Here is a 26,587-nt window from a genome sequence, read left to right as displayed (position 1 = left end):
GCTATGTCATTGATATTACGTTTTTTTAATTAAAAATATTTTCGCAGGTGGGCATTCCAACTGCTCTTGGGGGCCCCCTGGTGGTGTGTGGGGCCCTAAGCGGGCACTTAATTCGCTTATGCCTTGGGCCGGCCGTGAGTGGTAGTGAAACTATATAAACATCTGATAAAAACCCGCCGAACTAACGTCAAACCCGCCCAATTTTTGTCAACCAGTCCAAGCCATTTTTGCCCACAAAGTAGAATTCAAAACCACCTAATTGGGCGGGAAACCGCCCAATCTGGCAACACAGAGAGGGGGGGGTTCCCCCCTTCCGCGCGCAGAAGAAAATTTCTGATTGCAGGTCAAATTTCCTCTCTCACAGAGGTCTCAGATGTCTAAATTGATCAGAATGATAGTATGAATTTTTGCCTTTTTTGAAGCAGGTATGAGTTAGACGGCAGCTCTCATAAGTGTCGCTTTGCTTGTTGTGCGAGCGTCCTGTAGTAATGGGCCGTCCACGCGGCATCGTGGCTTCTAGAAAATCAAAGCAGAAACGCTAGCATACGAGTCAATGGCAGATGCCTTAGCCAATCAAATCTCGGGAATCCAACTTCCACCGATCAGGAAAGAGACTGGTACCTTTCTGAGTGGGTTATAGGTAATGTTCCGTCGCTTGCTTGACATTTTCGGTCGATTTTGGAAATAACTTAATTGTTTTGATCGGAAATCGGAACGATCAAGGTGTGATAAAGATGCGTATCAGCCCTTTTTTCCTTGATTAATTTGGGGACGCTAATTTGGGCGCATTTAATTTGGGCACACCGTTAAACGGCCTGGTCAAGGTGTGATTTAAAGGCCTGGGGATTGGAACCTGACGTGGTCTCCTGCTGTTGTAACTCCTCCACTTCAAGATTTTGTATGTTCCGAGATGCTTTTCCGCTCACCGTGGTTGTAACTAGTAGATATTTGAGTTACCATAACCTTCCTGGCAGTTCAAACCAGACACTCTGGCCATTCTCCTCTGACCTCTCTGATAAACACACACAGCTGTTGCTCACTGGATGTTTTTGGTTTTTCACACCAGTCTATTGTGTATGAAAATCCTAGGAGTTCCTGGATACTGGCACCAACAAACATGCAGCAGTTAAAGTAACGGAGATCATGGAGATTTTTCCCCGTTCTGATGTTAGATGTGAACTTTATCCGAAGCTCAAGACCTGTATCGGAATGATTTCATGAATATACAGGGATACAGGTGCTCCTCTTAAACGGAGTGAGCGCGTCAGGTAACTATTCACGCTAATTAACCATTATTTCACAAAATCGAGTCATACATGAGCTGATGGCTATAACCCATGTACGATGAGATTGAGTGGAATAACTGTTTTATTCTATCCACGTTCACTGGATTTTGAGAAACAGAAACAGCATTTTTATTTTTTGCAAATTTGATAAATAAAACTTTTATGCAAAACGTCCGACAAAATCATTTCCACTTAGAATGTAAACAAACCGGTGAAATGACGGTTGCGGTTTGTGAAAAATGCTAAAATAGTAATTCTTGAAACATTAAAAAAAAGAGACTTTCATTCCGTATTTTTTTTTTTTTTTTAGATTTTTTTTGGGCTTTTTTCACCTTTATTGGATAGGACAGTGTAGAGACAGGAAATGAGTGGGAGAGAGAGACGGGGAGGGATCGGGAAATGACCTCGGGCTGGAATCGAATCCGGGTCCCCGGATTTATGGTATGGCGCCTTATCCACCTGAGCCACGACGCCCCCCCCCCCCCCCCCCCTTTTTTTTTTTTGTATTTTGGGGGTTTTGTTTTCAAGTAGAGTTTTTATTTCTCCCTCGGTTGGATCAGCAAGACACGCCGCCGTTTTGTTTTTCTCTACTCATGGTATATGAGCTGATATCCTAGTAGTAGAGTAGCCAATCAGAGCGCACGATTGCTAACATCAAGTGAATGTGGATCGAATAATGTTTTTGTATCTGTATGTACTGTATATCTGTGGTGGCCTGGTTCAAACCCCATCGGATGTCACTACTGCTGAATTCTCAAAAACAGTAAAAATAAATGCAACAAAAAAATCAAGTTTTGACCAATAATATCCTCGGACGTCTTTTTAAGATGTAAGAACGCATACGTATATTTTACCAAAACTAAATGGAAATGTTTTTGTTGAGGCAACATTATAACCTTTCCTCGGCGTCTCCCCGCAAAGACGACATAGACTGTGAGGAGCCAGTTTAACAAACACAATCGGTCTGTTTGAAGATATTTAAAACCTGACTTAGTGTGCTTTTCTCACAATTTGATTAAGTGTTTGGATTGTCATGGAGCATAGTGGAATCAGCGTAATGAGATCAGTTTTTCTCGACCGAGTACCGACCCTCAAATAGTTACCTCGCCCGGGACAGGGTCCACCAGGGGGCGAGGTATGGTTTTGGTGGGGGTTTCATTCTTTCTTTTTTTTTGAGATATCTTCCTTCATATTCATCATATTGACTTCAAATCCAAAATATTCATCTTTCAATTCTGCTCCCATTGATATGCTACATGATGGGATACCTCTTAGTTTTCTTAGTGGTCGGGGGTCAAGGTCACAGGTTTTCAGAGGCTCATAACTGGGAAATGTTTCAAGATAGAAAGATAATACTATTGACATAGAAAGTCATACCGTATATGGACTCTCGTTTGGCACCATGACCTTTGACCATGAGTGACCTTGAAAGGTCAAACTCAAGGTCACGGGTTTTCAGAGGCTCATAACTTTAAAATGGTTAAAAGAGAACTGAAGTCATTTTTAAACTTGCTTTATTTCTTAATTAATGCATTATTCAATTATGTTTTCGGTTTTAGTAACCATATATCGTGACTCGTATCAGCAACTAATTGCAATTAAATATCATACTTATCGGCCAATTCGGTTTTTAGCCGTGTTGAAGTTAGTTTGTTTGGTCCACGGTAGGTGTCGCTTATCCACGTGATCTTCACGAAACTTGTGCGAGACTTCGAAACATGAAGTGTCAGCCAGGTGTCAGTGCTGCCATTTTGAAAACTGTTTTCCAAACGAAGTATTGCACAAAAACAAGTTTAAATGACGATTACTGCCTACTTTTTTCAAACTTTCCTGATTGCTATAAAAAAAAAAAACCTTCCGGCTTGATTACATCAGCATTCGAAAGAGGGCGCGCGTCTTTTGACAACGTTGGCAGATGTTGGTCACTTTGATTTCTGTTGTACGTTTTACTTCCGTCCTACAACCCCGATTCCAGAAAAGTTGGGACAAAGTACAAATTGTAAATAAAAGCGGAATGCAATAATTTACAAATCTCAAAAACTGATATTGTATTCACAATAGAACATAGACAACATATCAAAAGTCGAAAGTCTAATCATTTGTCGAATCATTCAAATGTCGAATCATTTTGAAATTTCATGCCAAATATTGGCTCATTTGAAATTTCATGACAGCAACACATCTCAAAAAAGTTGGGACGGGGCAATAAGAGGCTGGAAAAGTTAAAGCTACAAAAAAGGAACAGCTGGAGGACCAAATTGCAACTCATTAGGTCAATTGGCAATAGGCCATTAACATGACTAGGTATAAAAAGAGCATCTTGGAGTGGCAGCGGCTCTCAGAAGTAAAGATGGGAAGAGGATCACCAATCCCCCTAATTCTGCGCCGACAAATAGTGGAGCAATATCAGAAAGGAGTTCAACAGTGTAAAATTGCAAAGAGTTTGAACATATCATCATCTACAGTGCATAATATCATCAAAAGATTCAGAGAATCTGGAAGAATCTCTGTGCGTAAGGGTCAAGGCCAGAAAACCATACTGGGTGCCCGTGATCTTCGGGCCCTTAGACGGCACTGCATCACATACAGGCATGCTTCTGTATTGGAAATCACAAAATGGGCTCAGGAATATTTCCAGAGAACATTATCTGTGAACACAATTCACCGTGCCATCCGCCGTTGCCAGCTAAAACTCTGTAGTTCAAAGAAGAAGCCGTATCTAAAGATGATCCAGAAGCGCAGACGTCTTCTCTGGGCCAAGGCTCATTTAAAATGGACTGTGGCAAAGTGGAAAACTGTTCTGTGGTCAGACGAATCAAAATTTGAAGTTGTTTATGGAAATCAGGGACGCCGTGTCATTCGGACTAAAGAGGAGAAGGACGACCCAAGTTGTTATCAGCGCTCAGTTCAGAAGCCTGCATCTCTGATGGTATGGGGTTGCATTAGTGTGTGTGGCATGGGCAGCTTACACATCTGGAAAGACACCATCAATGCTGAAAGGTATATCCAGGTTCTAGAGCAACATATGCTCCCATCCAGACGACGTCTCTTTCAGGGAAGACCTTGCATTTTCCAACATGACAATGCCAAACCACATACTGCATCAATTACAGCATCATGGCTGTGTAGAAGAAGGGTCCGGGTACTGAACTGGCCAGCCTGCAGTCCAGATCTTTCACCCATAGAAAACATTTGGCGCATCATAAAACGGAAGATACGACAAAAAAGACCTAAGACAGTTGAGCAACTAGAATCCTACATTAGACAAGAATGGGTTAACATTCCTATCCCTAAACTTGAGCAGCTTGTCTCCTCAGTCCCCAGACGTTTACAGACTGTTGTAAAGAGAAAAGGGGATGTCTCACAGTGGTAAACATGGCCTTGTCCCAACTTTTTTGAGATGTGGTGTTGTCATGAAATTTAAAATCACCTAATTTTTCTCTTTAAATGATACATTTTCTCAGTTTAAACATTTGATATGTCATCTATGTTCTATTCTGAATAAAATATGGAATTTTGAAACTTCCATATCATTGCATTCCGTTTTTATTTACAATTTGTGCTTTGTCCCAACTTTTTTGGAATCGGGGTTGTACAATGTCTCGCACGGGTTTCAACGAATCTCGTTTACGGCCATCGCTTTGACATATGGACTGATATATTACAGAGCATATTTCAAACACTCATAACTTGCTATAGCAGTGACAAAATAGCGATCAGAAATGCATTCCGATATTTAATAAAATGAGCAAAATAGAATTTTGATGATTAAAAAAAAATTGCCTTCAGCTCTCCTTTAATGATAGACAGATGTTTACCGTTATCAACAGAGACGTCCCATACCGGTATGGGCTTTCAGTTGGCACCATGACCTTTGACCTTGAATGACTTTGAAATGTCAAACTCAAGGTCATGGATTTTCTTAGGACTATAACCTGACAGTTGATGATTGAGAAATATTACCATTCTTAACCTATAGGTAGTCCCATATGGGCTTTCATTTAGCACCATGAATGTTGACCTTGAGTGACCTTGAAATGTCAAACTGGAGGTCATGGATTCAGGCGAGGTTTGTTTTGCCTGGCAACACTTGCTTTTGATGATCTAATGGAGCAGGAACATCAGTGAAACAATGAAGAGTGCTCGCGGACTCTTTACACTTCTCTAACAACCCACTAAAGCACGAAATCTCATTAAATATTTCTGAAGGCTAATTGAGGGCGGCACGGTGGTGTAGTGGTTAGCGCTGTCGCCTCACAGCAAGAAGGTCCTGGGTTCGAACCCCGGGTCCGGCGAGGGCCTTTCTGTGTGGAGTTTGCATGTTCTCCCCGTGTCCGCGTGGGTTTCCTCCGGGTGCTCCGGTTTCCCCCACAGTCCAAAGACATGCAGGTTAGGTTAACTGGTGACTCTAAATTGACCGTAGGTGTGAATGTGAGTGTGAATGGTTGTCTGTGTCTATGTGTCAGCCCTGTGATGACCTGGCGACTTGTCCAGGGTGTACCCCGCCTTTCGCCCGTAGTCAGCTGGGATAGGCTCCAGCTTGCCTGCGACCCTGTAGAAGGATAAAGCGGCTAGAGATAATGAGATGAGATGAGATGAAGGCTAATTGAAGCGCATAAAAGCGTTATATACTTTGCTAAACCAAATGCTAGCGTCCATACCGTTAGACCACTCCACAAACCACTGTAACTGCTAATACGCATTTTTTTTAATGACAGTTGAGCAGGTTTATGGCTCTTGATGCATGGTAATGCGATCGATCAATATCTCTATCTCTCTTCTCTCGTGTACACGCCCGCAGATCCAGTGTGGTGTCCGTACCTGCTGCTCCCTCGTGCTGCTCTCACCCTGAAGGCCTTCCTCCTGCTGCAGCCCTGGTCTGGAAACTTCACCATGGACATCACACAAGTGTGCGTGTTGAGCATGATTAAACTGCACCGAAACTTGCACATATTTTATTGACTTTTTACTCTTTGTTTACCTCGGGTTCTTTCTCGGAAATGAATTCTCTGAAGTGTACAAAGTAAGAAGTGAAACCGCCCTTAGCAGTTCACTGAACTAACTTTCTTTCTTTCTTTCTTTCTTTCTTTCTTTCTTTCTTTCTTTCTTTTCCTGCTTAGGAGAAATTTGAAATAAATGATATCTGTAAACTTTTTCAGGCATTGCTCCTTAAAGCAGAGAACGATTTTTCTGTTCGGCTGTCAGCTTCAGAAAAGCATGGGAACTCCTAAGGATGCTTTTCTCCTCTCAGATTAAGATGTGTAAGCACTGCGTTACAAGGACATGGCTGTGTGTTAAAGTGTAATAGAACCCTTCGCATGTTTGTAAACAAACCGACCGTTGCCAGGATGCGCGTGCAGTCTGGACTCCGAAACAATGGCGCTGCCCATAGACCGGCATTATGAGCTGTCAGATTATGCCAAACAATTGTCGTTACAAGATCGAGAATGCTACATAAATAAGTTAACTCTAACAAGTGGACATCGCCTACTGGATCCGCATTTAATTAAAGAGTGGACGGACGATGTTAGTAAGTTCCCTGGTATACAATGGCCAGATATATACTCGTACCTTATTGACAAGACTTCAGTGTACACCCACGAAAAACTTCGTGCCTACAAGTCTTTAGACGCATATGATTATGTTATGTGCGGGCATGTACAACTTGATTAACAATGGGACATTCATATTCATTTTGTTTTAATCAGATTATGCCAGTGATGTGATGGCAATGTGGCTTTAGCTACAACAGCAAATACCAACACTAAACAGCAGTTTGCAGGAGGTAATGGCATGAAAGGAATGATAGTGTAAAGAGTGCAGCTAAGAGAAATCAGAGCTGCGTAAAAAGCGAGAGGCAGAGAGCAGAAATGAAACTGAATGGGGCGGGAGCTAGGTTAGAGCAGTCAACGCAAGTTGGCATTTAGAGTGAGGGCACACAATTTTACCTTTCCATCCTTGCTTTAAAATTGTGATTTTCGGCATACACAAATAATGATGGCACAAAATCTGGACTGCTTGAGTCAAGCGAGACCTCTCCTACAAACACAAGTGCATGCAAAGCTGTTAACATGCTAACAATATTCATTACATTGCGTAACTATGACCCAGCTAATCAGACAAACGTTACCAAAGTATTTTGCTACATCAATAAACGAAGGCTAGAAAAAAATAAAAAAGAAAGATTTAATAAATAGCCTGATCTTACCTGTGATGAAGTGGGCGCTGCAAACCCGCGCATTTTTGATAGTGCTTTCATCCCAGTCTACACGTTTGATGGCTTGTAGCCATAGACGTCGGTGATTTTTTTTTTTTTGGAATGGGTGAGATCCTGCTGGAATTCTGTACATTTTAACCCCATCACTGCTACGATTCTGACACCCGACAACACAACAACTAGGCATTTCTGAGTCTTTTTTGGGTCCAGGCTGCGCGCGCAATTTCCGCTTACGTATGAATGACGTTTACTGCGAAGGGGTCTATAAAGGACCTATCAGGAAAGTTGTAAGCAGTATTTTTCAGGTCATTGACATGCGAGTAAACCAGTTACTGGCATAATCTAATCTTCACTGAGCCCCTTAACACAATTTTAATCCAGCTATTGAAATGTCAGATTCATTACTTACACTACTGTTCAAAAGTTTGGGGTCACTTTGAAATGTCCTTATTTTTGAAAGAAAAGCCCTGTTCTTTTCAATGAAGATCACTTTAAACTAATCAGAAATCCACTCTATACATTGCTAATGTGGTAAATGACTATTCTAGCTGCAAACGTCTGGTTTTTGGTGCAATATCTCCATAGGTGCATAGAGGCCCATTTCCAGCAACTCTCACTCCAGTGTTCTAATGGTACAATGTGTTTGCTCATTGCCTCAGAAGGCTAATGGATGATTAGAAAACCCTTGTACAATCATGTTAGCACAGCTGAAAACAGTTGAGCTCTTTAGAGAAGCTATAAAACTGACCTTCCTTTGAGCAGATTGAGTTTCTGGAGCATCACATTTGTGGGCTCGATTAAATGCTCAAAATGGCCAGAAAAATGTCTTGACTATATTTTCTATTCATTTTACAACTTATGGTGGGAAATAAAAGTGTGACTTTTCATGGAAAACACAAAATTGTCTGGGTGACCCCAAACTTTTGAACGGTAGTGTAAATGCGTATAATAATATTTTGGTTATTTATTAGCATGATAGAGTTTGTATTTATGAGCCAGACCTACTCGCGTCACAAGTCAAATACTAGTCAAAGTCCTCTTTAACAGGGTTTTATCTTAATGTTTTTTTTTTTTTTATGGTGAGCTTTTTGTACTTGCATAAGCACTATATGCTGCTGATAACCAGAGAGGATGAAGGCCAACACTTGCTTCCTCTGAGACACGTGAAGGCAGCCATCCTCTTCTTTTCAAATTGCTGTTCTGCTGTTCATACATCACAGGGCAGCATGACAACGCTATCGGAAGAAAGCGCTATCCGCCCTCTTCCGCATACAGCTTACAGACACCCAATATTGGCTTTTGTCACTGTGATTGACAGCACGGAGAGAGAGTGAATACAGCGTCTCGGTCACCAACCAGACAGCACAGCCAATTTTGCTCCCTTGGTTACCGGCTATTGATGGCTCTGGATAAGAGCATCGACAAAACGCTGTCAATGTAAAATGAAAATAATGATCAGAATTCTGTGATTAAAGCCTAGGTCACAACCGGACGTACAATTTTTTGGCCGTGCGATTTTTGGCGTTTCCCAAATCGCTGCGTTTTTTTTGTTCGTGGAGAAAGACGCACGTTGGCCGTAAGTTTGTCTTGCAACCTGAAAAAAACGTAAGCGCCCGTAGAGTTTGTTTGACATGACAAAGAACCTCTGCGGCCGGTCTACGGCTCGAAAATCAGCACATCACACGCGTGCGTTTCTTGCGTTTTTTGCACGTGGACCGGCCGTAGGAGCACGTACGGCCGGTTGTGACCTAGGCTTAAATGTGCTAACATGGATAATGGTGGATTGTGATGTCATCACTTGTAACTAAATAAAACCACGGACCCAGTGGCGTGCACAGACATTTTGGGGGGCAAGTGCTCTGGGGGGAAAAAAGGGCACTTTTTTGCGCATGTGGAACACCTTATTATAAAAGTCTGAGATTTAACCCTCCTCTTGTGTTCGGGTCGCCACTGACCCGTTTTAGTTTTTAAAGGTGTAAAACAACCACTTAATGTTAATTTATTACATCAAGGCTTTTTGACTTTGCCAGGAATCTCTAGTTGAACAAAATAGAAAAAGAAATTTTTGTTTTCCTAAATCTGAAAATGGTCTAGCAAAAAATATAATACTTATGTGCAGTTGTTTCTGTATGCGACGGGCTACTTCACGACAAAATAATTACAGCTTGGGCTTAGAGGGCAAACAATACATTTTCACTCGATTCATGTGTTACCTGGCTGGTGGGGCAGGGGAAGAGCTGACTGACTGCCCGATGTGTTGTCTGCGCTACGACAAGGCCGTGGCTTCCAGGACGCTATGCTGCTGCAACCTCACATTGAATGCACTGCACGCTTGTTCACGTGACAGAGCAAGAGAGACAGAGGTCCGGTGTGTGTGTGGAGGGGGCACACATCGGGACATTATTTTCACACACGCTTTTAATGCCGCGGCTTTTCTAAAAGATCATGTCAACACTGGCCTAAAAAAAAAAAAAATTTCAAAAGGGCACTTTTTTGGACAGAGGGCAGAGGGGCAGGTGCTTGAGCACCACCTCGTGTCTATCTGTGCACGCCACTGCACAGACCGCCTGTCTGCGTTTCACGGAACTCAATATAAGAAACACTGAACGTTTTGGTCCGCAGAAGGGAACTGTCAGGTCCTTCTAGTCCTTCAGAGGTGGCCCAAACATAGCCGCATTTAAAACGTTATACTTCCATCCATTATCTGTAACCGCTTATCCTGTTCTACAGGGTCGCAGGCAAGCTGACTATGGGCGAGAGGCAGGGTCCACCCTGGACAAGTCGCCAGGTCATCGCAGAAATGTTATATTTAAGTTCTTTCATTCTTTAATTTCTTTCATAATTTCATTATAATTATTCTCTTCTAATTCGGCCTCATTTTTTTCTATCAAATTTGCTTCAGGAATGAAAGGTCCTGAAAACATTAAAATAGTTATCCAATGAGGTTTGTTTGTTTGTCTGTAGACTAAGAGTTTAGAGCCGCTCAGTCACTGGTTAGGACTTCATTGCTGGGACCGAAGGCCATGGCGGTGTGTTTATGTAGGAAGTGACGGATGAATTAACCAATCAGATTTTGATTTATAGTGGGAGGGACCAAAAGTCTATCGTCCTAGGCCTTCTCGAAGGCCAGCGCTAGCTTAACCGCAAGTCGTTTATCAGTAGTTTTAGCGAATGCGAATAAAGCGGCCAAGTCAGTGCTGTCTATCGAGAACAAGTAGCACAGGCTAACGACCAAGAAACTAAGATTTCTGTCTCCAGACTCTTCTTCCACGCTGCACGCTCGCCACAGTATTTTTCACTCAGACTTAAGTATTCAGGCGGCACGGTGGTGTAGTGGTTAGCGCTGTCGCCTCACAGCAAGAAGGTCCTGGGTTCGAGCCCCGGGGCCGGCGAGGGCCTTTCTGTGTGGAGTTTGCATGTTCTCCCCGTGTCCGCGTGGGTTTCCTCCGGGTGCTCCGGTTTCCCCCACAGTCCAAAGACATGCAGGTTAGGTTAACTGGTGACTCTAAATTGACCGTAGGTGTGAATGTGAGTGTGAATGGTTGTCTGTGTCTATGTGTCAGCCCTGTGATGACCTGGCGACTTGTCCAGGGTGTACCCCGCCTTTCGCCCGTAGTCAGCTGGGATAGGCTCCAGCTTGCCTGCGACCCTGGAGAAGGATAAAGCGGCTAGAGATAATGAGATGAGATGAGACTTAAGTATTCATTTCCCTCTGTAATTTGCTGAGTTACTTTTAAAATCAACATCGACAACTACACACATCGGAGCAACCTGGCAGCCTGCCGCTAATCCCTTTTGCGTTGTTGCTTTTTTGGTGTCTGGCTAAGTTTTGGCTGAGCTCAAGTCCCAGTTGTAATAGTAGCAGTTCGCCAGTGTTGGTCCGCATAGAACATTTTGGTTCAGATTTCAAAAGATCTAAGAACTCATAACGTCTGTGAACTTTTAAATGTATATATTTTTCTGTTTATTTCAGGGACTACCAAGAGAAGGACGAAATCAAAGGCTTGGTGCAGGAACAGCTGAACTCCTTGTCCAAGTGAGTAAAGGATTATAAGCAGCCATGGAAAGAAACAGGCATTGCATTTCTTCACTATGAAGGACTCGGCTTTAAGCCTTGGTGGGTTTTTTTTTTTGTTTCTTACAGCAAGTCTATAAACCCAGGCAATTAGACACCACCACCTTTTTTTCCTCCTCCCTTTATGCTCAGTGAAGTAGGGAAGTATTATAGACTTCAAAGGAAGAGAGGACGGCTGAAGAAACGCTTGCGTTTTTTTTTCCCCTCCTTTTTGGGCAGGCCGAATAACACTCAGGTGTGTGTTTAATTACTTTTTCTGAGTGTACTTAGATTTGCTATATTTTATTTTCTTGGCAGTGACATCAAAAGCGTACTCCAGGACCCAGAGCTCAATCTGCTTCAACGCTGCCTCCTAGTGTCCCGGTGAGTGAGTGGATCTGTGTAATTCCATGTCCATGTAATAGCCAAATTTGAACATTCCTGCTCAAGTACTGCTCAAAGTCCTTTTTGCAATAAATTTTGGCAAGCACAGCAAGGACAAAACTGCATTCTGGATGAGATGAGTGGCTTATTAATATACTGCAGGTCTTCCTACAGCCGTGATGACCTCATTGCACTTTTATTTATTTATTTATTTTTTTTTTTTTATGTCCTCAAAGAGTTGTTGCCCATGCTTCACTGCATTGAAAGGTTGGATGTAGTTTCTCTACAGATTTCGCAGTGTGATTTCAGACATTCTTGATAGAGAATGGTTAGAGAAGCAGCTTTGGGACCGAAAGGTCGCCAGTTCGATTCCCTGGACCAGCAGGAATGACTGAAGTGCCCTTGCATAAGGCACCGAACCCCCAACCGCTCCCCAGGCTGCTCTGGGTATGTTGTACATCGCTCTGGATAAGAGCGTCTGCTAAATACCTGTAATGTAATGATGGTTATTTCTTAGCCTAAGTTTCGTTCTGCTCAGACCACTCCCTCACTTTGGCGTGCCGTGTCTTGTCTTGTTGGAAAATCCAGTTGCTAAGCACCAAATGAAGACGAACAAGAGAGGTATGCACTGGGACTGGGGCTTGGGTGCATTCTGCTGGATGGTGCCAAGCTTGTAGTGCTGGAGTCCGATTCGTGCCCTAATTTTAAGGACTCGTGACTCGACTTGGACTTGAGCACTGATGACTCGGACTCGTGCATTAACTGCATTTGGACTCTTTTTTTTTTTTTTTTTTCCCTTTTTTGTAACACGATATAATTTGGCATACGATATTTATATCTAAACGGTGGTGTAGTGGTTAGCGCTGTCGCCTCACAGCAAGAAGGTCCGGGTTCGAGCCCCGGGGCCGGCGAGGGCCTTTCTGTGCGGAGTTTGCATGTTCTCCCCGTGTCCGCGTGGGTTTCCTCCGGGTGCTCCGGTTTCCCCCACAGTCCAAAGACATGCAGGTTAGGTTAACTGGTGACTCTAAATTGACCATAGGTGTGAATGTGAGTGTGAATGGTTGTCTGTGTCTATGTGTCAGCCCTGTGATGACCTGGCGACTTGTCCAGGGTGTACCCCGCCTTTCGCCCGTAGTCAGCTGGGATAGGCTCCAGCTTGCCTGCGACCCTGTAGAACAGGCAAGGCAAGTTTATTTATATAGCACATTTCATACACAATGGCAGTTCAATGTGCTTTACAGAAGTAAAAACAAAAACAGTAAACAATAGAGAAATAAAATTACATAAAATAATTTTATCTTTATTCTAAAATAATTAATTAAAAGAATTAAAAGAATTAAACGAAAATAATAAGAATTAAACAATAGTAGAAATAAAATATTAAAATGCCAAAAAGAAAAAGGAGAAAAAGAAAGAGAAAGGGGAAAAAAAAACCTAGCAGAATAAAATAGAATAAAGTTAAAGTAAATTTAAAACATGCAGAGAAAGTAAAGATTATAAAAAATGTAAAAATATTAATAATTTAGCAGAAAGCATCTGAGAACAGCTTGGTCTTTAGTCTAGATTTGAAGCTGCCAACAGCAGGAGCATTTTTAATGTCCTCTGGCAGTTGGTTCCATAGCTGTACTGCATAGTAGCTAAAAGCTGCTTCACCACACTTTGTTTTAACAACTGGTTTTAATAGTAAATTTTTCTGTTTCGATCTGGTAGATCTGATTGGGTTAGGCCGCTGCAACATATCAGAGAGGTAATTGGGCCCTGTACCATTTAGAGATTTGTACACCAGCAGCAATACTTTAAAGTCAATTCTGTAGCTTACTGGAAGCCAGTGAAGGGACCTTAGAATTGGAGTAATGTGCTCTGTTCTTTTTGTTCGTGTGAGAACCCTCGCCGCTGCATTTTGAACCAGCTGAAGTCGTTTGATGGTCTTTTTTGGCAGGCCTGTGAAAAGGCCATTGCAGTAATCAACCCTACTAGAGATGAAGGCATGTATAAGTTTTTCCAGATCATGTTTTGACATAAGTCCTCTGAGTTTGGAAATGTTTTTTAGGTGATAAAATGCCGTTTTAGTGATTGCTTTCATGTGACTGTCAAAGTTTAGCTCGCTGTCAATGAAAACACCAAGATTTTTAACCATTTCTTTAGTTTTAATCCCTTTTGTGTCAAGAATACTGGTAATCCTGAGTCTTTCATCTTTTTTTCCAAATAGAATTACTTCTGTTTTATCTGTGTTCAGCTGAAGAAAATTTTGTGACATCCAGCTATTGATTTGATCGATACACTGGTAGAGACATTCAACAGGATAAAGCGGCTAGAGATAATGAGATGAGATGAGATATTTATATCTAAACGGTGGCGTAGTGGTTAGCGCTGTCGCCTCACAGCAAGAAGGTCCGGGTTCGAGCCCCGTGGCCGGCGAGGGCCTTTCTGTGCGGAGTTTGCATGTTCTCCCCGTGTCCGCGTGGGTTTCCTCCGGGTGCTCCGGTTTCCCCCACAGTCCAAAGACATGCAGGTTAGGGTAACTGGTGACTCTAAATTGACCGTAGGTGTGAATGTGAGTGTGAATGGTTGTCTGTGTCAGCCCTGTGATGACCTGGTGACTTGTCCAGGGTGTACCCCGCCTTTCGCCTGTAGTCAGCTGGGATAGGCTCCAGCTTGCCTGCGACCCTGTAGAACAGGATAAAGCGGCTAGAGATAATGAGATGAGATGAGAGATTTATATCTACATAAAATTTTGTACTAATTTTGTGTAAGTGTGTCACACCGGTGCATCTCGAAGACTCTCGGGCGCACTCCAGACAGCACATGCACCAAGCAGACTCTCACGCATGCCGTAAATGACACACCTGTACAGGATTAAGGCGCAGCCTTATATAAAAACTGTGAAACCACACTTACTTTGCGAAGTATTGAGTTGCGTTCCTGACACATTACTGAGCCTTATTTCCTTGTTTGGTTTCCTGATCCCTGATTTCCTGTTTCTTGTCTTTGATTCTGCCGAGTCTACGATAGCCTGTTTGTGCCTCGCTCGACCTGTTGCCTGTTTCACTGTTTTACGATTTTGCCTGCCGTTCTGGATTGTTTACCGTCTTCACTTGTATTAATAAACGCACCTTCTGCACTTACATCCGTCTCCCAACCATCTCTGACAGAATACTTCACAGTCCCTGACAGAAAATGCACATTCACCTGTTTATACGTCATGTTCAGGAACAAACTAATGTTAATGGTGCTAAAATGGCCACCGTGAAATGGCGCGGTTGGAGTCTTGTTCTCCGACTTGACTCAATTTTTTTTAATGACTCGGACTTGAACACCGGGGACTCGAGGCTGGACTCGGACTCAAGGTTTAGTGACTCGACTACAACACTGGATGGTGCTAGGAGTGTGTTTCTTTCAGGCAGGTGGTCAGGACCAAGAAAGGCCATGCTTATTAAAACATGAACACCCAGTGTTTGTTCACGTTCAGTTACTGCTTTAGGGAGTTGCGTTGCCGCCCCGTAGCTCCAGGGTCCCGGGTTCAATCCTGAGCTCAGATTACTGTCTCTGTGTCACATTGGTTTAAATGATTAATTTGTTTACTCTCGTCTCTCTCTCGTCTTCTTCCGCTTATCCAGGACCGGGTCGCGGAGGCAGCAGTCTAAGCATGGAAGCCCAAACTTCCCTTTCCCCAGACACCTCGGCCAGCTCCTCGGGAAGAACACCGAGGCGTTCCCAGGCCAGCCGAGAGACATAGTCCCTCCAGCGTGTCCTGGGTCTTCCCCGGGGCCTCCTCCCGGGGGGACATGCCTGGAACACCTCCCCAGGGAGGCGTCCAGGAGGCATCCGAAAAAGATGCCCGAGCCACCTCAGCTGGTTCCTCTCGATGTGAAGGAGCAGCGGCTCTACTCCGAGCTCCTCCCGAGTGACTGTGCTTCTCACCCTATCTCTAAGGGAGCGCCCAGCCACCCTGCGAAGGAAACTCATTTCAGCCGCTTGTATCCGCGATCTTGTTCTTTCTGTCATTACCCAAAGCTCATGACTTAAACTCCTCCACTTGAGGCAGGACTTCTCCACCAACCTGGAGAGGGCAAGCCACCCTTTTCCGGTCGAGAACCATGGCCTCGGACTTGGAGGTGCTGATTCTCATCCCAGCCGCTTCACACTCGACTGCAAACCGCCCCAGTGCATGCTGAAGGTCCTGGTTTGAAGAAGCCAACAGGACAACATCATCCGCAAAAAGCAGAGATGAAATCCTGTGGTTCCCAAACAGGATTCCTTCCGGCCCCTGGCTGCGCCTAGAAATTCTGTCCATAAAAATTATGAACAGAACCGGTGACAAAGGGCAGCCCTGACGGAGTCCAACATGCACTGGGAACAGGTCTGACTTACTGCCGGCAATGCGAACCAGACTCCTGCTCCGTTCGTACAGGGACTGGACAGCCCTTAGCAAAGAGCCCCGAACCCCATACTCCCGAAGCACCCCCCACAGAATACCACGGGGGACACGGTCGAATGCCTTCTCCAGATCCACAAAGCACATGTGGACTGGTTGGGCAAACTCCCATGAACCCTCGAGCACCCTATAAAGGGTATAGAGCTGGTCCAGTGTTCCGCGACCAGGACGAAAACCGCATTGTTCCTCCTGGATCCGAGGTTCGACTATTGGTCGAATTCTCCTCTCCAGTACCCTGGAGTAAACTTTCCCTGGGAGGCTGAGAAGTGTGATTCCCCTATAATTGGAGCACACTCTCCGGTCCCCTTTCTTAAAAAGAGGGACCACCACCCCAGTCTGCCACTCCAGAGGCACTGTCCCCGACCGCCACGCGATGTTGCAGAGGCGTGTCAACCAAGACAGCCCCACAACATCCAGAGACTTGAGATACTCAGGGCGGATCTCATCCACCCCCGGTGCCTTGCCACCGAGGAGCTTGCAAACCACCTCAGTGACTTCGGCTTGGGTAATGGACGAGTCCACCTCTGAGTCATCAGCCTCAGTCTCCTCAGTGGAAGACATGACGGTGGGATTGAGGAGATCCTCAAAGTATTCCTTCCACCGCCCGACAATGTCCCCAGTCGAGGTCAACAGCTCCCCACCCGCACTGTAAACAGTGTTGGCAGAGTACTGCTTCCCCCTCCTGAGGCGCCGGACGGTTTGCCAGAATTTCTTCGAGGCCGACCGATAGTCCTTCTCCATGGCCTCCCCAAACTCCTCCCAGTTCCGAGTTTTTGCCTCCGCAACTGCCCGAGCTGCAGCACGCCTGGCCTGCCGATACCCGTCGGCTGCCTCAGGAGTCCTGGAGGTCAACATGGCCCGATAGGACTCCTTCTTCAGCTTGACGGCATCCCTTACTTCCGGTGTCCACCACCGGGTTCGGGGATTGCCGCCACGACAGGCACCGGAGACCTTGCGGCCACAGCTCCGAACAGCTGCATCCACAATGGAGGTAGAGAACATGGTCCACTCAGACTCAATGTCCCCCGCCTCCCTCGGAAGCTGGGAAAAGCTCTCCCGGAGGTGGGAGTTAAAGACCTCCCCAACAGAGTGCTCGGCCAGACGTTCCCAGCAGACCCTCACCATACGTTTGGGCCTGCCAGGTCTGTCCAGCTTCCTCCTCTGCCAGCGGATCCAACTCACCACCAGGTGGTGATCAGTTGACAACTCAGCCCCTCTCTTCACCCGAGTGTCCAAGACATAGGGTCGGAGATCAGATGACACGACTACAAAGTCGATCATCGACCTCCGACCTAAGGTGTCCTGGTGCCACGTGCACTTATGGACACCCCTATGCTCGAACATGGTGTTCGTTATGGACAAACTGTGACTAGCACAGAAGTCCAATAACAAAACACCACTCGGGTTCAGATCGGGGAGGCCGTTCCTCCCAACCACGCCCCTCCAGGTGTCACTGTCATCGCCCACGTGAGCATTGAAGTCCCCCAGTAGCACAATGGAGTCCCCAGTCTGAGCACCCCTCAGTACCTCTCCCAGGGACTCCAAGAAGGCTGGATACTCTATACTGCTATTTGGCCCGTAGGCACAAACAACAGCAAGAGCCCTCTCCCCAATCCGAAGGCGCAGAGAGGCGACCCTCTCGTTCACTGGGGTAAACTCCAACACATGGCGGCTGAGCTGGGGAGCTATAAGGAAGCCCACACCAGCCCGCCGCCGCTCACCACGGGCGACTCCAGAGAAGTGGAAAGTCCAGCCCCTCTCAAGGAGCTGGGTTCCAGAGCCCAAGCTGTGCGTGGAGGTGAGCCCGACTATCTCTAGCCGGTACCTCTCAACCTCCCGCACAAGCTCAGGCTCCTTCCCCCCCAGCGAAGTGACATTCCATGTCCCAACAGCCAGCCGCTGTGTCCGGGGATCAGGTCGTCGAGGCCCCTGCCTTCGACTGCCACCCAATCCACACTGCACCAAACCCCTACTGCTACCTCTGTGGGTGGTGAACCCACAGGAGGTCGGGCCCACGTCACCTCTTCGGGCTGAGCCCGGCCGGGCCCCATGGGCAAAGGCCCGGCCACCAAGCGCTCGCATACGAGCCCCAACCCCGGGCCTGGCTCCAGGGTGGGGCCCCGGCTGCGTCCTACCGGGCGACGTCACGGTCCTGGATTTTTCCTCCATAGGGGTTTTTTGGTGAACCCCTCCTAGAACTGCCACCTTATTGTGGTGGAGGGGTTTGTGTGCTTGAATGATCCTAGGAGCTATGTTGTCGGGGGCATTATGCCCCTGTTAGGGTTTCCCAAGGCAGACAGGTCCTAGGTGACAGGCCAGACCAAGAGCAGTTCACCAAAAAACCAAAAAACCCCTAATTTGTTTACATACTAAGAAATGATCATACGCAGTTCCAAACAAAAATGGCTGCGGAGCAAGCAGGATTTATTTAAACTGTGTTCTCTGGAGAAGGTGTGAGCGCTCAGAATTCCAGTCCTGTGCACACTTCTAGTGGGTATTTAGGATCAGGGAGTCAGACAGTAAGTCAATATTCAATACCAACACCAGTATCATTGTTCAGGCTGCCATCAACTTTTACCCCCTTGACCATGCACCACCTCCTTCAACTCCTTCTCCCAGCCTCCTTCTCACATAGACTCGTCCATCACTTCTATGGAGAAGAAACCTGGATTCAGAACTAGAAATCATTCAGCCAGTCACCACTCTTTTGTGTTTGCTGGCAAAATCTTTTCAAGCCCTTTTGTGTGCAGCTGGAAGCTTTGGTTTCTTTCTCCGTCAATCTTCTTTGTGGGGTTGATGTTGAGATATGCACTCCATACTCCAATTCCTCTTTGTGACCAAAATGCTCTGGTCACTCTGTCTTCCTGAATCTTTTCACTAGTCATTGACACACGCTCTCTTCTCCTCTCTCTCTGTTTCCTCAAGATGCCACTCACACTCCTCTGACTGCAACTGGGCTTTCATGCCATTGTGTCATTCATATTAATAGAGCTGTACTTTCAGATTGCGTTTTGGAATCTATTGAGGAATGATCATGAAGGTGTGTATCATTCCTGTTTATCCTATACAAAAACTCTAGCAACCATACCATAATAACTACCTAACAGCCATGCAACACTCGTTTAAGAAATAGTGTTCTCATTTATCGTGGGTTTCCACCTTGTAAGTGAACAGAGGTATGAAAAGGTTGCTAATTACTTCTTTTTTTTTTTAAACTTCTCTGAGAAATTATTTATCGACTGACAGTGTCTTGAATCCAAATTCCGCAAAGAATCATGACGAGTCCACGGTTTTTGTGATAACGCAGTGCTTTGGATTTCTTTTATTTTAACCAATGCTGCCACTCGGAACCGTTTTTATGCCAAGGACAGCATTGCGTATCATAGCAACTGTCTGTTCAGAAACTTATTAGCACTCCAGTTTCTCAGCACTTGTTTCGATAATTTTTTTTTTTTAATCAAAACATATGCAGTGAAAGTTCATTATGTCTACCTTTTGAAACTATTCTTTAAATTCGTTTCTTAAGACAAGGATTTTTTAAGAAATATCTTGAACTGTTTTGAAGAAGGCGGAAGTTTATCGCCGAAACTGTCAAGGTAACATCTTAAAAAATCCTTGTCTTAAGAAACGAATTTAAAGAATAAAACATATGCATCTCAAGGCAAAAAAAAATCTTTCAGCCTGGTAAATATTATGATTTCAAATTCATCCTCAATACATTTACTTGGAAGAGCTATAGCTTCAGTAGTTTTTATAGAAACAGTCTGGAAAATGGAAATAAAAAAAAGAAAGCGGTTATTTCTAAATTTGCTTTGACTTGTATTTCATTGCAGACGGTATGAACCCAAGATATTTCATGTTTTGTCTGATCAACTTCATTTAATTTGTTAATATGCATCCATTCTTGTGTTTCATGCCTGTAATACATTCTAAAAAAAATTGGACAAGGGAAATTTAGGGCTATTAATGAGGTAAAACAATTAAATAATGATGTGATTTGAAAGCGGTGATGTCAACAAGTGATTGTAATCATGATTTTGTACAAAATGAGTATCCAGGTTTTGAGGAGCAAAGATGGGCCGAGGATCTCCAGCTTGTCAACAGATGCATGAGAAAATTATTGAAATGGTTAAAAACAATGTTCCTCAACGAAAGATAGGAAGGGATTTGGATATTTCACCCTCTATGGTGCATAATATCATTAAGAGATTCAAGGAATCTGGAGGAATTTCAGTGTGTAAAGGGCAAGGGCACAAGCCTAAGCTGAACACCCGTGAGCTCTGATCCCCCAGACGGCACTGCGTCAAGAACCATCTACAGCTGATATAACCACATGGGCTCAGGATTACTTTGGCAAACTTTTTATCAAGCACTACAATACGGAGTTACGTCCACAAATGCCAGTTAAAACTTTACTGTGCAAAAGGAAGCCTTATGTTAACTGTGTCTAGAAGCGCCGTCGTCGACTCTGTGCTCGGAGGCATCTGGGATGGACCATCACACAGTGGAAACGTGTATTGTGGGCAGATGATTCAGTATTTCGGGTCTTTTTTTGGAAGAACTGGTAACAAGTCCAAAAACTAGGGTTGTGTCGTCTGTGTTATGGGGTTGTGTCAGTGCCCTTGGCAAAGGTAACTTACATTTTCATAAAGGCAGCATTAATGCAGAAAAGTACACTAAGGTTTTGGAGCAACTTAGGCTGCCTTCAAGATGACATCTTTTCCAGGAATACTATGCATATTTTGACAAGACGATGCAAAACCACATTCCAAAGGCATAGCTGTGGAAGAAGAGAGTGAGGTTGCTGGACTGGCCTGCCTGCAGTCCTGACCTGTGGCCAGTCTTTGAAATGAAAAATGAGGCAACTACAACTCCTTACTGTGTCGCACCTTAAGGCTTGTTTGCAGTAAGAATAGGACAAAATAACACCTGAAACGCTTCATCACTTGGTGTCTCCAGTCCCTAAACATCTTAGGTTAATATGGGACGGCCTTGGGCTGAGGTGCCCTTGAGCAAAGCACCTAACTCCCAACTGCTCCCCGGGCACTGTTAGTATGGCAGCTCATTGCTCACGTGTGTGTGCTCACTGCTTCAGATGGTTTAAATGCAGAGAGGAATTTCACAAGTGTGTGATGAATAAAGTTTCCATCCAACCAACCAACGGCAGCATTAGAAAGTGGTAAATGCTTTACTGTCCCAACTTTTTTCGACGCAAGAATCAAAATTGGAATTATTTACTTTGAATAAACAAAATTTCAACATCCTGTCCCAATTTTTTATTATCCCCCACTGACCGAAAGGCCCAAAGAGGGGATTATGTCGTAGCGATGGCCATCTATCTGTCCCGGGAAGGGTACTCACCTTCTGAAATCAACTCCTCTCACAATTTTTGAAGGAATTTCATGAAATTTAACAGGATTCTTTGTTACATGTCAGTAATACGCATAATTTGCAATTTTGTTCAATTCAGTCACGTTTTACCAGAGTTATGGCCTAGTTGCCAGAGGGGGATATTGTGCTCTCAGAGCACTCTTGTTCTGATTTGCGGTTGCTAGTTTAGTAGGTAGTTGGGTATCAGGTTAGCAGATGTGTGAGAGGAATGAAGGCAAGGAGACCCTGTGCCTTCACAGATAATCCTACTGATTTTATGTCTTATATAAATGCATACTTAAGGTACTCATGTAGGGTTGTTTGTGTTCTCGTCAAATTTGGGTAACGCGTGTAATAATGTTTAAATAGAAGCTGATGATAATCTCCCTTGGATGTTGTGTGGGTGGGTTTGTTAAGAATTTCTCACTTAATGCATTGCATGTTTGTCATTTTAAAACAGTCGGGTAGCACAGATTTATTTCAGCTTTAATTCACAAGATCAGGTCATTTTATTTGTGCGGCACTTTTAACAACAGACATTGACGCAAACAGCTTTACAGAAAAATAAAGACTTTCAAGATATGAACAAGTTTTATCTCTAATAAATGTATATATCTGATATTAAAATTAATACCAGAATTCTAGTGGGTCAGAAGTTTATATACACCAAGTTGACGGTCACACCAAGTTGACGGTCTCTTTAAACAGTCGAGATGATTCCAAAAATTGATGTAATGACCTGGCCAATGACCCCCAAGTTATAATTCTGAGTTACTGGGAGCACGCATATGACCTGTAAAGGGCCTGCCTTTTTGCCCTTGAGACCATGGGAAAGTCCAAGCAACTAAGCTAAGTTTGGGGGACGATTTTGTGGACGTCAAACAACTAAAGGTACCACAAGCATCTGTACAAACATTATGCAAACATAAAAAAATCACTGCATCATTCAGACCACAAAAACACTGCATCATGCAGGAAAGAAGCACAAATGAACTTTTGTCTGAACGATTCCACTGAACCTCAGGACAAAGGACTTGGTAAAGGAGTTGGGAGACATCAGGTACCAAAGTATGTCTGTCCACTATTAAGAGGATTTTAAATCGCCATGGCCTGAAAGGCTGTCCTACAACAAAGAAGCTCCTAATCTCAGACCGGCATAAAAAGCCAGATGGATGTCTGCATTCACCAGCCTCATGGAAGAGTGTTCTGTGGGAAGATGAAACAAAAATGGAACTGTTTGGCCATGATGATCAGGGCTATATGTGGAGGAAGAAGAGTGAGGCTTTTTATCCGAAAAACACAATCCCAACTTTGAAGCATGGGAGTGGCAGCATCATATTGTGGGGCTGTTTTGCTGCAAAAATGGCATCATGAGGACAACACATCAGGATATCAGAAAGAAACTTAAAATTTGGTTGTAACTGGGTTTTACAGCAGGACATTGATAGTAAGCTGTAACGAAATGGCTTAAAGACATATGGTGGTGCTTGAAAATTTGTGAACCCTTTAGAATTTTCTATATTTCTGCAAAAATATGACCTAAAACATTGTCAGATTTTCACACAAGTCCTAAAAGTAGATAAAGAGAACCCAGTTAAACAAATGAGACAAAATTATTGTACTTGGTCATTTATTTATTGAGGAAAATGACCCAATATTACATATCTGTGAGTGGCAAAAGTATGTGAACCTTTGCTTTCAGTATCTGGTGTGACCCCCTTGTGCAGCAATAACTGCAACTAAACGTTCCCGGTAACTGTTGATCAGTCCTGCACACCGGCTGGGAGGAATTTTAGCCCATTCCTCCGTACAGAACAGCTTCAACTCTGGGATGTTGGCGGGTTTCCTCACATGAACTGCTCACTTCAGGTCGTTCCACAACATTTTGATTGGATTAAGGTCAGGACTTTGACTTGGCCATTCCAAAACATTCACTTTATTCTTCTTTAACCGTTCTTTGGTAGAACGACTTGTGTGCTTAGGGTCGTTGTCTTGCTGCATGACCCACCTTCTCTTGAGATTCAGTTCATGGACAGATGTCCTGACGTTTTTGCTGGTATAATTCAGAATTTGTTGTTCCATCAATGATGGCAAGCCGTCCTGGCCCAGATGCAGCAAAACAGGCCCAAACCATGATACCACCACCACCATGTTTCACAGATGGGATAAGGTTCTTATGCTGGAATGCAGTGTTTTCCTTTCTCCAAACATCTCATCTCATCATCTCTAGCCGCTTTATCCTGTTCTACAGGGTTGCAGGCAAGCTGGAGCCTATCCCAGCTGACTACGGGCGAAAGGCGGGGTACACCCTGGACAAGTCGCCAGGTCATCACAGGGCTGACATGTAGACATACATAACGGTTCTCATTTAAACCAAAAAGTTCTATTTTGGTCTCATTCGTCCACAAAACATTTTTCCAATAGCCTTCTGGCTTGTCCACGTGATCTTTAACAAACTGCAGACGAGCAGCAATGTTCATTTTGGAGAGCAGTGGCTTTCTCCTTGCAACCTGCCATGCACACCATTGTTGTTCAGTGTTCTCCTGATGATGGACTCATGACCATTAACATTAGTCAATGCGAGAGAGGCCTTCAGTTGCTTAGAAGCTACCCTGGGGTCCTTTGTGACCTCGCCGACTATTACACGCCTTGCTCTTGGAGTGATCTTTGTTGGTCGACCACGCCTGGGGAGGGTAGCAATGGTCTTGAATTTCCTCCATTTGTACACAATCTGTCTGACTGTGGATTGGTGGAGTCCAAACTCTTTAGAGATGGTTTTGTAACCTTTTCCAGCCTGAGGAGCATTAACAACGCTTTTTCTGAGGTCCTCAGAAATCTCCTTTCTTTGTGCCATGATACACTTCCACAAACATGTGTTGTGAAGATCAGACTTTGATAGATCCCTGTTCTTTAAATAAAACAGGGTGCCCATTCACACCTGATTGTCATCCCATTGATTGAAAACACCTGACTCTAATTTCAAATTAACTGCTAATCCTAGAGGTTCACATACTTTTGCCACTCACAGATATGTAATATTGGATCAATATTTTCCTCAATAAATAAATGACCAAGTATAATATTTTTGTCTCATTTGTTTAACTGGGTTCTCTTTATCTACTTTTAGGACTTGTGTGAAAATCTGATGATGTTTTAGGTCATATTTATGCAGAAATATAGAAAATTCTAAAGGGTTCACAAACTTTCAAGCACCACTGTAAAGTGAGAGTATTCTAGTGACCATCACAAAGCGCTGACCTGAATCCCATAGAAAAATTGTGGACTAAACTGAAAAGGCATTACAAACCTGACAGAGTAATAACAGTTCCTTCAGGAGGAATGAGCCAACATTACAGGGGAGTATCGTGAGAAACTTGTGGAAGGCTACCCCAAGCGTTTGATTCAAGTTACTACGGTGTATTTTAAAGTTTATATCTTCATCATACCCATGGAATATATGATGTAGTAAATAAATCTCTCTCTTTAAATGCTTTTACTTTGAAATGAGCTCTTCTTGAAACTGGTTCAACAAAGGAAGGATTAAAAAGGTAACATGACATGGGTGCAGTTGTGAAAAATTAAATTTGAACGTCTTTAGCTTACGTGCATGTGAGCGTCTGGCCTTGACTGTTTTCCTTTGGTAAAAACATCAGATGCAATTAGAAGCTCATCCTTTGACAAACTCAACCCTGTTTTGTCTCAGGTTGTTTGGTGATGAGTCAGACCTGCAGTTTTGGAATGTAGCAGCGCATTACATCAAGTCTTTTGCCCAGGCACGGCAGCTGAGCGTACCAACTCCTGATGGGCAGACAGAGCCAGAGTGCTCCCAGAGTACCACTCAGTGCCATCTGGATATCTGCCATGATATTCTGTGTGAAAGCTCCTTCTTTCAGGTACAACACAGCGTATATACACACACACACACACACACAGTAAGAATGTACAGGAGGACGACTTGTAATCCACTTAAACAATGCATGTTATTAATCCAAGATACCATGCACAGAGAGGCTACCGTTGAAATTATGGATTCTCTGAGGTGACTGGCATAGAACTATTTTATGAGGGGCGCAGTACAAGAAAACAGTACGATGCCAGTCACCGAAGAGAATCCATAATTACTGAAGCCTCTCAGTGCATGGTATATTTGATTTATATCCCTCATCAAAACTAAAAGTGTTAACTTTCATCTGTGAGATTGAATCTTGGCATAAACGCTCTGCCATGTTTGTTGTTTACGTCGGAGCAACCTTCAATCTGCGCATGTGCAATGTACTATACTATCACTTTTTAACCTTTTTTTTTTTAAAATCTATTTATTTATATTCTCCCGAGGCATGATCATGGTACGTAGATCACACACAGAAATGCTCACAGAGCCACAGCTGTGACTCAAGTCGATTACTCAACCTTTATTTTTGGTATTTGAAAAAGAGACCAAGCAGTCCATAAAAAAAATCATCATATGACCCAGACGGCCCCGTGCATGCGCTCTTAACAAAACCATTGCTAAAGTCGTACTGTATGACGGGGCAGCTACGGATTTTTGCTTCCGGTCCAGAAGAAGCCCTATGCGGCCCTGGACCCATTTCCCTCGCCTCCGCCGTTTTCATTTTGCTCTGAATTGTTACTTTGAAAAATGAGCGATGCAACTGAGCACGGTGAAAGTGAACGTTATTATCCAGGCGACTGAGCAGAGACAGACCTGCTTGAATAAGCAAGAAATTGTTGAAGAAAATGAAAAAAGGCGCTTTCTAGCGAAGAAATTCACTTGTTTGTATAAGGACAATAACAAGAAAACACTGTAAAAAAGTAAGTACGGCATGAACGTTTTCAAAAGA

The 26,587-nt window shown here is 44.0% G+C and overlaps 1 protein-coding gene across 1 annotated transcript in view; it reads left to right on the top strand.

Moving 5' to 3' along the window:
• The window catches only part of wdr11 (WD repeat domain 11), a 411,155-nt gene that overhangs the window by 327,726 nt on the left and 56,842 nt on the right, over nt 1-26,587 (top strand). Inside the window, exons 20-23 of the mRNA XM_060925398.1 lie at nt 6,088-6,196; nt 11,477-11,539; nt 11,876-11,941; nt 25,450-25,639. Of these exons, the coding sequence (XP_060781381.1) occupies nt 6,088-6,196; nt 11,477-11,539; nt 11,876-11,941; nt 25,450-25,639 (428 nt within the window). The remainder of the gene's footprint in view (nt 1-6,087; nt 6,197-11,476; nt 11,540-11,875; nt 11,942-25,449; nt 25,640-26,587) is intronic.

The sequence above is a fragment of the Neoarius graeffei genome, chromosome 7 (assembly GCF_027579695.1).
Source record: "Neoarius graeffei isolate fNeoGra1 chromosome 7, fNeoGra1.pri, whole genome shotgun sequence".
NCBI classification, from domain to species: domain Eukaryota; kingdom Metazoa; phylum Chordata; class Actinopteri; order Siluriformes; family Ariidae; genus Neoarius; species Neoarius graeffei.
Note: the sequence above shows the minus strand (reverse complement) of the source record. Positions and strands in the feature narration are given on the sequence as shown.